The sequence below is a fragment of the Rhea pennata genome, chromosome 6 (assembly GCF_028389875.1).
Source record: "Rhea pennata isolate bPtePen1 chromosome 6, bPtePen1.pri, whole genome shotgun sequence".
NCBI classification, from domain to species: domain Eukaryota; kingdom Metazoa; phylum Chordata; class Aves; order Rheiformes; family Rheidae; genus Rhea; species Rhea pennata.
Window position 1 is genome coordinate 26036440 of NC_084668.1, and position 13545 is coordinate 26049984.

Consider the following 13545-nt stretch of genomic DNA (forward strand, 5'->3'; position numbering starts at 1 on the left):
TTACCTTGTACTAACAGGAAAGCATGGCTGGAAGTTTCACCAGCTATATTGACTGCTTTCACCATGATGCTGGCAGAATCATCAGAAGTCACATCTCTGATGACCAATTCACAAACATTATCTTCAGGCCAGTACCAATATACACGATCAGTCCTTTCAATCTGCACACCATTTCTGAACCACTGGCACTCAGGATCTGGTTTCCCTACTACTCTCACACGGAAATGGGCATCTGTCCCCTGGGCTACAGTCTGGCTTTGAATTCGTTCAAATATCTTTGGAGCCTCCATGCTTGGACTAAGCTCAACCTTCTCTGGTTTGAATGTTGGAATGGTGATTTTGCCTTCAGGAGGAAGTGGTTTCTTCTCTTCCTCTGGGATCTCTTTGGTCCAGTGAAGAAGCTCTTCTTTTGTCTTTTTTAACATTTCTTCATATGACTCATCTTTTTTGCGAGACTTAAGCTCCACAGCAGTGATGGCTTCATAATAGCCCTCTTCTGTCCTACGCTTGAATTTACTACGCAGCTCTTCAGATTCCTCTGACAGCTTCTCATGACTGATTCTTTCAGCCCTTTTCAGTTTCACTACCTCTTTTGTTGTTGTGTCTGCAGGTTTATCTACCTTCTGTACCTCAAAGAGAAGTTTTCCAGGCTCTGTCACTACAGGTTCGTGCTTGGGTTCAGGAGCCCGACGAAGGACAGATCTGAAGTCTTCCCTCTGCTGGATCTCAAGTCTTACTTTGTGTTCAATAAAACCTTCTGGATTCTCTGCAGTGACTTTCACCTCTCCTGTGTCATATGATTTGCAGTCGACAATATCCAGGTAGTAGATCCCATCATAACGGAGTCTAAATCTTTTGCTCTTACGGATGAGCTGACCATTGAGGTACCAGTTGACCTTGGGTAGAGGATAGCCAGTCACACGGCAGCGGAATCGTGCTGTTTCACCTTCCAGAACTCTTGCAGGCTCAGGAACCAAAACAATTTCTGGTTTTTGTTTTTCCTTTTGGTCCAGTGCAACCGCAGGAAGAGCACCCTCATGAGCCATTCTCTCTAACTCTTCAATTCGCTGCAGTCCCCTCCTGCCTTCTGGCAACTGGGATTCTTCCACAAGGCTTTTTTCATCCTTCACAATTAAAGTAGCAGATGTATGGTCTGTGCCATATTTGTTAGTTGCCCTGCAAGTGATCACTCCACTATCTCTGGGATAGGCTACTCCGTAATCCAGGCTACAGTACCCAAACTCATTGATCATGCGGAGTCTGTTGGCTGCTTCCAAGGGTTTGCCATCATGCAACCACTCCACCACCATGGTTGGGTCACCAATTGGTGTAAGCCTGCACTCAAAATGCGCTGGACCAAATTGCTTGAGCCTTAATGATGTGAGCTTCTTCTTAAAAAATGGTTTTTGTTGCTTTTCTTTGTCATAAAGGTCTCCTTCTTCCCATTGCTCTTGACCATAACGCAAATGGAGAGGCTCTAACTCTGGTGCTGCAATTTCCTTGGCTTTGTAAGTCCCTTTTGGAATGATTAATTTCCTTTCTGGTTCAGGTTCTGCATGTTCGACTTCAACATTTACTTTGCAACGAGTAGTGTCACGTCCAGCTTTATTGATAGCAGTAGCAGTATACCATGCAGCATCCTGCCTGGCAGTAGATTCAATTTTAAGGGCAGCTGCTCCTTTTGTTCCTTCAATCCTGAAATATTAAGAGATTTTTTTTTTATTTTCCCTTCTCCACAGTGAGGTCAAAGCCTTCACAGGAAAATCTCTGGAGGGATATGGCGTATTGTTTATGTTTGTTTATGTTTATGAGTACAGTGCCTAAGGACCAAACAGTCCTCCTCCTGTGTTAGGCATTCAACAAGTGGTAGAAAATAATGTCATAAAAGCATTGGATTTGTATAATGTAAAAGGTACACAGATACACAAACAAACTGGGAAAAAATGAATCTAGTCCTACAAGATAAGCATTTCTTAGCCTTGCTGTGACACAAAAGCTGTTACTGGTTTCAGTAGTCATTGGACTAAGTCCTTAGTGTATCCCTTCTATGGAAGCAGAAGTATTCAGCAAACACTAGGAGGCATTCACTATTTTGCAAGACTATGATTATTAACTTCCTTACTACTTAAAAAATTCACTTACTTTATTTTGGGGTATTTATGAGGTACAATGATGTCACTGTTCTTCAGCCATACAATGTCAGGATTAGGGTTACCAGTAGCCTTCACTGCCATTTCCAGTCTGGAACCCTCCTTTACACTAACATTCTTCAGTCTTTCCACAAAGTGTGGTCTGACTAAGTCTTCCTTAGCTGAAAGAGCAAAGGAAAGTTATCACAAGAGGAAATGACATAACTATATTTTTAATATGAAACACTCTGTAGTGTCCTAAAAACAACGTGCAAAGTAGATACCTTCTACAGTCAGTGTCATTGAGACTGAAGCTTTGCCTGCCCTATTCTGTGCAATTACAGCCCATTCACCAGAATCATCAGGCATAGCAGGAACAATGATCAATGATTGGGTGCCATCTTCTTTAATCACTATTTTGTGGGTATAATCATTAACCACTTGTTGACCTGTGAATACGTACAAACAAAAAAAATGTTACACTCAAAACAGTGTTCCAAAAGGATGTAAAATGCTCATAAGATTGATTATTGGTGAGAATAAAACTGATATACCATTATGGAACCAGTATGTCTCTGGCATAGGTCTGCCAACAACTTTTAAGTCAAATCTTGCTGTCTGCCCCTGTGAACATTTAAATGATGTAGGTTTCAGCACAAAAACTGGCTTATACAATCTCTCTAGTTGCCCTTCATCAGCTTCTTCCAATCTGCGGGCAGGAGAACGAGAAGGAGAACTGCGGGCAGGAGATCGACTTGGAGAGCGTGGAGAAATGGACCTGGAGGGAAAAGAAAATATAGATATGTATGATAATGGCATATAACAGTGGGCCACCTTGATAAACAGTGTTCAACTCTGTTTTTATTTTAAAGAGTTTCTAATTTACATAGGCAAGAAGAGGTAACAAAATAAGTTACTATTTGTAGTCAATTTTCTTTAGTTATTTAAGGGCAAATTTGTATAGCCAAATGGTATCAGGATTCATCATAGGTAAATTAGTGTTTTTCAGACAGTGTACAGACCTAGATGCAATTCTGTGTACATTTGTGCATACATGTGTACGCTTATGTGTGTGTGTATGTGTATACAGAGAGAGAACACAATGCATGGCAACACCTGATTTTTACCATTACAGAAATGCAGCTATTTCAAGGATGGAATGTAAGGGTAGTATGCAGTGCTAAAACTCCAACTACAGAAGAAAATTTGCAGAAAATGGAGAAGAAATACGGTTACCGAGTTAAAATGCTACTGTGGCTGGGCATGCATGTGAAAGATGGTACTTTGGAAGATACATTGCTCATTAAGAAGGCAAAACAGACAAAGAGCTGGTACATAAATGTATAAACGCCATGACAACAGCATTTAGAAGCTCTCTAGTAGAGGTGTGCAAGTTCCAAAAACCTAAGCTTTTTAGTTGCTGTGTAATGAGTTTTTGCTGGACAATCTTTTTTGCAGCACTTATAGCTTACACATTACTTTGTACCTACCTATATCTTCTCATAACTTCTGGTGCTGGCATATAACCTGGAGTTGCAGTGGGTGCAACTGGCTCAACATAGAGCTTTGCTGAGCAAATGGCATTTCCTTTCACGTTACTGGCAAAGACGGTATAAATTCCTTCATCTTCAGGTAAAACAACTGGTAAGCGCAGACTGGCACTGCCATCTTGCAGAACTTCCATGTGGTAGCGCTCTCCATGCCTAATGCGCTTACCATCTTTGTACCATGCAATCTGCGTGGAAGGAAACAGTGGAATGCTAAGTGAGCTCTCCTAAAGACAAACATCTACTAAAGACCCATGCATACAACACATGTCTAACTCCCTATTTTTCAGGTGACACGTCATCAGAGCTAGGCAAGTAAGGCTAAAATAGTATGCTTTGGCAGTAGCCTGAGACACAAGTCTTGGTATTCTATAGTTAGAACTACAAAAAAGGCCATTTGGATGGAAAGCAAGATGATATAGATTGTGCTCCTAACTTGTGTGTGCTAACCTGGAGATACTCAGAAGCAAACCTGAGCTGCAGCAAAACTGCAATATCTAACCTACTTCCGAACTGGCTAAAAATCTGACACCATTATATTAAGGGACAAGATGAAAATTCAGCTTGATATCAAAACAAAAGATTGGATTTCTTTTGAGACTTACTGTTTTCTGCCCATGTAGAATGAGTAAGGAGTTTCCCAGGAGTTAGCTCTTAAGTGAATTTTCTGTTAGGGCATGAGAGGGGCTTTTATGAAAATAAATGTCATGCATGTTTGACGCACCTTAGGCAATGGATATCCAGTCATCTTGCAATGGAAAGTAACACCTGTTCCTTCAAAGGCTCTGTAATTCTTTAATCTTAAATCAAATCCTGCTTCAATAGCTTCAGATTCAGAAATATCAATCATCATCTCCTCTCCATCTTCCTCGAGGAGTTCATCTAAGGTGGTCTTAATAATTCTGAGTTCAATTTCCTTGATAAGCCTTTCTTCAAAAGAAGAAATGTGAAATTCCTATACACAAAAACAGGACCATTAGTCAGATAATGATCTTGCAAAGAAATAGTGTGTACTGGTAAAATTAAAAAAAGATTCCAATACATTCTGTCAGTGTACAGAATGAGTCTGGAGTGGCAGACTTACCTCGTCTTCTACAAAAGTTCTGACCACCACTGTGTCTTTTGCCATTTTCTTCCTAATTAGGGCTTGTTCTTTCTCATATTCTTTTTCAAAATCACCATATGAAATAGCTGGGGCTACCTCAGCCACTTTAGGTTCCTGTACGTATGCAGTCACCTGAGTTTGGTACATCATTTCTTGTTGCGATTTTATATAGGCCTCATAATCAGCTAAAAAATAAGAACAAGTTAATTTTCATAAGCTTTTGTGGTTTTCACTGGCTTGAATGAAGAAAACAAACACAGAGTCATTTTAGTAGTTTTTGTGATTAAAATAGATTCTGTCTGCTTAGCTAATAAAACATGAGCAGTAATGAAATGCAAAGACTGGTGTCCTCAGATGAGCTTTATAAACAGGTAAAAGTTTTATTCTGAAATTTAGATGTTCTTCTAATTCTCAATCTGGAACTATAGCTACAGAGATTATTTTACATTTTCTCCTTGACAGAGGATTATTTGACAATTTCTTCTCTCTGCCTCTTGACAATCCTTCATGAATTTTTAAAAGAAGAATTGAAAAAAATCTAGACTAGCTTATTTTTTTGTATTAGAACAACTATGCCAGTTGTTTAATTACCTTTCTCCTCTCCCCTCTGTCTATGTCTCATGTTAGGTTGACTGCTATCAACACCAACAGAGAAAGGCTACACATTCTAGCAAAGACTACAAATTCTGCAAGAACCTAATCTCAGTACTCTGTTTTCCAGAAACAGAGCCATCAGTAAACACAGCTATCAGCACGCCCCCTCTTACGTTTCTTGTACTGACTGAATTTGTAGCATAATTTAAAATCTTTCCCCTCTTGTCAAATGAATTTTTAAAATTATTTCTCTCATTTCCTTAATCTACTGTGTACCTTCTTCTAGTAAGGAGACCGTTGCAGAAGCTTCTCCGTGTTTGTTACGAACAACAATAGTGTATTCTCCGGCATCATCGGCAAAAGTCATGGAAATTTCAAGTTTGCATTCCCCGGTTTCTCGTTTGTAACTCACTTTGTATCTGCGGAAATAACATAAAAATACAGACTCTCCATAATTCTGATGAGCAGATTTCTTAACGAATTTGTTTTTAGGAGTAATTCTGACTAATTATACAACTAACTCACTTGAACAAGACAAAAAGAAAAGAAACTTATGCAGGGCAATTCTAACTCAATGAATCTGCAGAAAAGCATAGGATAAGTAACTATGCTGCAATTAGAGGACAGGTCTGCTTTATTTCTACTGCTGCTAATAAAACTGGGATGAAAATAGCAATATTGAAGTATCAGAGGTCTTGTTACCATCCACAGTAAAATGCTAGAATAGTAAAATGTGCACATTTACAGCATGATATATTTCAAGAATGTCACAAATGTATAGATACTGTTTCTCTGCTAGAAAGCGTGTTGCTTTCTTTAGACAACATCTGCATTGACAGAATGCAAGTATCACGCAGATAAAACAAAACAAAGGTAAAACTTCTTTCTCAATTGTTTTTAAAAATCTGTAGCATTTCTTGTTTTATGGTTCTCTGAATATTCATATTCTAAAATTTTAGCATCCTGCAAAAGTCACATGTTAGGAGTAGGAGATGGTGCTATGATTTTCCCCTTTGAAAAATAAAAATCTAAAGAAATCAGTGATATTGTAAGAGGGAAGAGTTTGGCTCAGCACCAATAGCAGAATCAAAAATATAGTACTATCGATTAAATATTCTTTAAAAATATGCTTAAATAGATTTCATATATAATATTCAAAGTACCTGTAGCCAGTCGTTAGAGGAACTCCACCTTTTTTCCAGTAGACATGTGGCTTTGGGTTGCCCCCAACTTGGCACTCAAAAATTATGCTCCCACCTTCAATTAATTTATGTACTACAGGTTTTCTTATAAAGAAAGGAGGTATGGCTTCTCCAGATACCTCCTCTGCTGCAATAGAGACGTCTTCCATTACAACATCCTTTGTCTCCACATAGCTGAAATAAAATTCCAGTGCAGGTAAGTGAGTTTGTGTGTGAAGCTGTCATAAACAGCATGCAATAAGCTAATGACCACAGTAGGAGCAGTCTGTTTAATAAAGTAACTTTACCGTTTCTCTTCTGTAACGGCTTTCTCAGAAATGGTTTCTCGAGTCTCGATTTCCTCTGAAACTGCAAGGTAAATATGATATAGTGGACTTTAGAATACTTCAAAAGTGCTTAAGTCATGAGTTTAGGTAATACTGAGACAGAATAATTTGGATAATTAGTTGGCTGAAAGGGCCAGTACTTCCACTGAAGGAGTTAATTAGAAGTCTATAAGCCCACAACTGGCTATCTTCGGATATTCTTACAGCCCTATTTCCTAACGGTTCTGGAGAGCAATTCAAGACACATGTTTTACTTTGGCAGCTGACAACGTGTCTATGTTACATTCTAAGCAATATGCAGTTCACAAAATGACAGTCTTCTCAGTGATAAATATACTTGCCCTTCACGTGCAAGTGACAGGATGTGCTGACACTCCCAGCTTTATTGGTGGCTGTGCAGGTAAATCTTCCACTGTCTTCTGCAAAGGCTTCACGGATTACAAGGCGAGCAAGCCCTGCTTTGAAAGTGATCTGGAAGTCCACGGAGCTCTCAATCTTGTAGTCTTCCCTGTACCATATCACCGTAGGCTGAGGATGACCAGAGATGTTGCACTCCAGAGTGACAGACTCACCTTCAGTCACTGTCTTATTTTTAAGGCCCTGTGTAACAAAAAACAAGGGTCATTGTCAGCATATGTTTCCACTCCTAATTAGAATTTTTAATGATTAAACCCCCTATAAATGGAAAATATAATATGTACTTCAAAACAAGATTCTATTTAGCAGGGTATCTGGGAAAAATAGGCATTTTCCAAAAGGAATTATTTGAATCTCTGAACATTACTATCATCAAAAAGAAAAAGAAAAGAGATTCGATCTTTATGTATGCTCATGGGGAGAAATTGTTTGTCCCACTGCATCAAAGATCAACCTAGAATGGGACATAGTTGCAAAGACCACCCCCAAAAGAGACATTGAGGATAGTTTGTTTCAGTGATCAAACGGATGGATGAGTAAGTCCCACAGAGAGGTAAAAAAATTAAATGAAGCCAAATTTTCAAACAAAAAAACAGAATGCAAAATATATAAAACCACAGTATACTTCCCTTATCTACATTCAGATTACTTACAGAGATTAAGGTGGGTGGAGTAGCAGGGATTTCTGCAGGCACAGGAACTCTTGCAGTTTCTGTCACCTAGGTTGTTTAAAGCACAGTTAATAAACAAAGCCAAGAAAATAAACAGTAGGACTTAATAAGGCAAGAATTTAGGTAAGGAAAGTTCTTTGCTTGCCATAGGAAAATATTTAGTCCTTGGAAGTACTTGTACAAATGAACGAAGAGCTAAAAAGTTGGCAGGAAGTTGTAAAAGGGGAAAATTTTAATGAGTGAACAACCAACCAACTAAGCAGTGCTATGGTTTTTAAGATGAAAGTCTATCAAAGGGATTGGAATTTGATTAATGACATACCTTTACTTCACCTTCTTTCCGCAACACCAAGTGTTCTTCCCGCACTGCTTCACCTTTAATGCTTACACCTGTCTCCTTTTTGGTCTCGATATCATAGCGGCGTTTATAGGTCTCAGCAGTCTCTCCAAAGGGGAACTGTGGAGGGGCTACTGGCTCTGGTTTTATCTTGACTTCATGTGGCTTCAGCTGAGGTGGTTTCACAGGCTTGGTGATCTTTTGCACAGAAGTTGCTGATAACTCTTTTTCCAGAGTAGCCATGGCAGATCCTGCTATTGAAACCTAGGGAAGAGGAAGAAGTTACAACTTTGTAGTTCTTCTGTTTTCAGAGGAGGCCTAGTGCATTTCTCAAACAGATTAAACGTGCAGCAGTTGCTTCCTTAGTTACTCATTTGTTAACAGTGCAAAAACAATATATAAAAATTGCTTCCAGTTTCAGCTTATACTATCAGAATCCTGGAAATATAGAATCCTTGTATTATCCTTGATTCGTCTAATATTTAAATATTGTCTTACTTTTGACTTCAGAATTTAATCTTTAAATGGTCAAGAAGCTCTTAAATGAAACATGTTAAATGTCCTGTAGAAGTATTCATGAAGTCTTACCTCTGCAGTAAGTTAGACCACTAATTATAGGTCTAACAGTGATATGAAAAGATTTCAAAATGTTATTGTAGGCATAATATAATAATAGATAACATCCAGATTTTTTTTCTAATTTAAATGTAGTTAAGAGAAGAATATTTTCAGTATTTTTTGTCTTGTTTAATTATGTTTGAGGAAAAAAAAAAGAAATAGGTCATCTTTACAAAACAGATGAAGAGACAAAGTGTGCTTGATTGACAGAACTATTAAACGTGAACATTTAATATTATGTGAAGGAGTCGAATTGAAGAATGGAAAAAATAACATGAAGAATGCATGGTGACATATTTTGCAGTCTGGATATAGTATATTTCAAAAATTAGTTTAGCAAGCACTGAACTGTAAAGAAGAAAGAAGCACTGTTATTAATATATTAGTGGACTGATGCATATAATAAGCTTGGAGAGAGATACTTCTACTCCTTAAAAAATGTAGGTTGTATAACAAATATTTAGGATTTCATTGTATGACATCAAGTATTGAAGTTGCATCCTTAAACAAATAACAAGCTTATTTAAATAAGTAATAATTACAAATCACATTTTAGTAGTACACACATTTGTTTACAGCATTCCTGTTTATTTGTCAAAAGAGAGGACAAAAACAACTGCAGGTTATACAACCCTTCTTCTTCCCAAGAAAGCACCACACTGGAGCGGGAGGAAGAGCCAAATGGAATGGGGGACCCACCAGTTACTTTAAATGAGTATGCTGTTCTCCTTACGTACACTCTTATCTTACCTCATAAGTATGATCTGGTTTAGGAACGGCAATTTTGGAGACTGTGAAATGAGGACTTGCTGTGCGGGGTCGTGGGGCTTCCACACGGATTGTTCTCTCAGCCTTTGCTTCTGTGGCTCTTTTAATCTATGTGAAGCAATTAAAAGGTTGCTGAGAACATGAAGCCATTCCCCAGATTGAAAACGGAACGTTTCATTGAAACATAGCTTTTGGAAAAGATCACAATGTAAAACGAGTCTAACCTCTGCTGATATATGAACTTCCTTCTTTTCAACATCTGAAATAGGCTTTTCGGGAGGAACGTAGACAGTTTTAACTTCTTTAGTGACAACGTGACGTTCTGCTGGTGCCTCAGCAATGCGTTCTGTTACCGCACGCTCTTTATAGCCGTATTCCAAAGCTTGCTTGACATACGCTTCGTCTGCGTGCTCTGGCTCCCAGGGTGATCTAACACGTGCCTGGTCAACAGCTGCCACAACTGTAGCTACGGCTTCAGCCTTTTTCTCAGCTTCAATCTACAGATAACATTGGCAAAATTTACATAAATGTCCATCATGATGTTAAAGGCTTACACGTCTAGCAATATTCCAGACAAAGAGAAGGTACAATCCATCCATGCATAAGCAAAAGTAATGAAAAAAAAAAAAAAGTAAACACCAAATGTATTCAGTCCAACCACATTTCAGAGTCAGTAGATTCAAATATAGACACATTTTTTTTCCAAGCTCTATCTTCACATATATGGAACATACCTATATGCATTATATGTATAAAAACATCTGTCTGCACACCCACTTTAAATACTTTAGAGTCTCATTTGTAGCTACTTGTCTAATAGTACAGCATGTACTATTTAAATGTGCACATAATTTTAAAGTTTGTTTGTATGCTCATCAGCTCCACTTAACTATTAGATGCTACTAAAAGAAAAACAGAATGTATCTGGCATCTGACTTGAATTTATTTACTGAAGCACATGTACATAAAAGTTTTACCACAGTGTATCTGTAAATTCTGTATTAATCTATTTAAATGATTCTACTAGAGTGGAAAAACTGAGCCTCCTGAAAGAAGAAAATAATGCTTTATGTCAAGGCACTTCTTTTTTTCCTAACAGCTGATGAATATGTCAGCTTTGATGCTGATCTAAAACTGATCCGGATGTTTGACACGTTACATTTCACATAATGTGAAATATATGACTTGTAGGTGGGAAAATATAGAATGGACAATTTAGTGCAGATTTTAAGATCATTATCACATTCACCTTAAAATAAAATACCTAAGCTAGGCCAAAATGTGATTGCTTGCAGAAGTTGTGTTTTATTATTAAAGTAGGCTTTAGGTTACAGAGACAACTTTAGTATTGTTGCCATTTTTGAAATCACTTGTACCAGTTTGAATTTAACCCTCAATTTATACTATCTAACATTCAATTGTAATCTCAGCACTCCAACTTCTCAGAATGTATTTTACATGCAATGCTCTCTTATTTGTAACTCATTACAGTATTTTTTGAATGTACATTCTGTTTCCTATAAATTAAACAGACTGGAAAAAAAAAAAAAAAAAAAAAAAAAACCCCAAAGCCCTAGAGCAATTGTGCTTTCCTTCCATGGATGAATGAGAGCTCTTGCCTTTACTGTAATAAAATAGCTTTTCTATTGTGGATTCCAGTGGAATAGAAAAGCATCAACAAACATCTGAAGTAATAAACTGTGCAGAATTGAACTGAATGTTAAAATACACACTGTGCAAAGAATACAATTCAAACTCTAATAAAAAGAGCTTGTTTGGTCTGACAACCATAAAATTGCACAGAATTGGCTTGTAGGAAAAAAAAATTACACACTCAGAAACTTGAGCAAGCAAATGCCTCTTGAAAGTCATTGGTTGGGATGGGCTTTCACAAAGAAATGTGAATGCAACCTTAAAAGTGGCATTTCCTAAAAGGGTCAGACATGAATTTTGATATCACTAGAAACTTAATTAGTCACATTGAGTCTGTATCTGGACAATCATTCCACTTAGCAGCCATATTATCACGAATAAATTTGAGTGCATACTCAAATTTGAGTGCATACTCAAGCAGCCCTTGATTAAGATTAAGTCTGCAGATAAAATAAGTTGTAACCAGTGCATTTCACATCTGCAACAGCTTTATTCACCTGATCATAAGCTAGATGAATTTGTTCTTGCTTGGATGCAATTTCTTCTCTAGTTCTGGACACTGTGACTGGTGCTTTGGTTTTATCAGTGGCAATTATTTTCGGAACTACGGTAGTTTTCTTAGCTTCCTTTTTAATCTGATTATTATAGTAGAAACAAAAGTTACAGTTATACAAGGTCTTGAAAGGTACTTGAACAACGGGAAAGTATATTGGGAAGGGGAATTAAGGGTTTAGATCTTTGTGCACTGCAGACAGAACAGCTCTGTATTACATGTATACTGATGAGTATTGTTATATCTTAACATCTATTTTAAGAAAAAGTCATGATTTAAAAACAGTAAAATGCATTTCAAGAGACAGAAGTCAAAGGTCAGTCATAAGAGAACTATGGTCATCTTATTAATGAAAATAGAGAAAGATGGAGGTGGAAAATACAGTTCAATTAACAGCAGTTCTAAAAGTTTGTAAGTAAAATGTATTTTAGGAAAAATGAGCTGGAAAAGTATTGTTAGTATTTGCTGAAGGAAACATAAGGTTTGCAGGAAATAGAGGTTAAGAAAGCAAATATTACATTCGTAATAGTGCTATTCACCTTTTCATGGGTTATGCTCACTTGTTCTTGTTTTGCAGCAATTTCTTCTTTACTTTTTGATATTACGATGGGTGCTTTCGGTTTATCAGTGGTAATTACTACCTTAGGTACAGAAGGCTTCACATCTTCCTTTCTTATCTAGTTTTTATGGTAAAGAAAAATAATAGTAATTGATTATGTCTTTTGTCAGAATTACGTATTTTTTCAGGAAAGTGGGGCAAAGTTTGAGAGTGTACTTTGTGCAGACCAATTTCTATCCTATCTGCATTCAAAGTCCATTCAAAGTCATTAATGTATTGTATTAATCTGTGTTTGAATTAAAGAAAAGTCTTCCCAACTCTTAGTTAATTATGATAGATCATTATTGTGTTCTGTAAGAAATGCATAAAAATTAGTATTACTGACTGAATAGTTACTCACATCAGCCAGTGGAATTACCCATAGGCTACACTAGCGAATAAAATTTGAGAATACAGTCTAACAAGCGCACTCAGCCTTACCCAACTATGAGCTTCATTAAATCAAACTCCATATGTAAATAAGTACTATCCTAACATGAGAATTAACCTTTAAAATTTATCTCCAGAAACCTACCGTCAGACAAAAAGGCAAGGTTATTAATCATTAAATGAAATTCTGAGTACCCAAGTAATAAAATGCATAAAGCTCAAAGGACCCATATGAAGGGCAGTTTCACCACTCCTCTGTGGATCAAACTGCTATGAATTCAACGGAATTGAAACTGAAATGCTGGGCCTGCATCTGGAATAGGTTGCTTTACAAAATTATTACTTTTGGGATCTTCATAAAGAAGCATCGGGAAGATACATAAGACATTTGATGAAGAATAAGGTTTTACAAATTTAGTAGGTAACAATGAGTTAAACATCTAGAACAGATTTATTCACCTTTTCATGAGTAACATGCACTTGCTCACGTCTAGTAGATATTTCTTCTCTAGCTCTTGATATTCTTTCTTGTTCTTTGGCTTTATCTGTAGCAATTATTACCCTGGGCACTGGAGTTTTCTCTGGTTCCTTTCTCACCTGGGTGTTTGCAAATAAGAAAGTTTAAATTATATATTGT

The 13545-nt window shown here is 37.2% G+C and overlaps 1 protein-coding gene across 9 annotated transcripts in view; it reads right to left on the minus strand.

Annotated features, from left to right (window-relative positions):
* The window catches only part of TTN (titin), a 242512-nt gene that overhangs the window by 215908 nt on the left and 13059 nt on the right, over positions 1–13545 (minus strand). For 8 of the 9 annotated variants that reach the window (XM_062578204.1, XM_062578203.1, XM_062578202.1 and 5 more), the window contains exons 10-27: positions 13368–13505; positions 12460–12597; positions 11865–12002; positions 9939–10211; positions 9697–9822; positions 8314–8592; positions 7974–8039; positions 7245–7503; positions 6865–6925; positions 6539–6751; positions 5652–5794; positions 4761–4966; positions 4401–4631; positions 3620–3864; positions 2684–2907; positions 2414–2578; positions 2143–2311; positions 5–1695 (exon numbers count right to left, since the gene is read on the minus strand). In XM_062578204.1, the coding sequence (XP_062434188.1) occupies positions 5–1695; positions 2143–2311; positions 2414–2578; positions 2684–2907; positions 3620–3864; positions 4401–4631; positions 4761–4966; positions 5652–5794; positions 6539–6751; positions 6865–6925; positions 7245–7503; positions 7974–8039; positions 8314–8592; positions 9697–9822; positions 9939–10211; positions 11865–12002; positions 12460–12597; positions 13368–13505 (4765 nt within the window). The remainder of the gene's footprint in view (positions 1–4; positions 1696–2142; positions 2312–2413; positions 2579–2683; positions 2908–3619; positions 3865–4400; positions 4632–4760; positions 4967–5651; positions 5795–6538; positions 6752–6864; positions 6926–7244; positions 7504–7973; positions 8040–8313; positions 8593–9696; positions 9823–9938; positions 10212–11864; positions 12003–12459; positions 12598–13367; positions 13506–13545) is intronic. The other variant, XM_062578197.1, reaches the window with a different exon arrangement.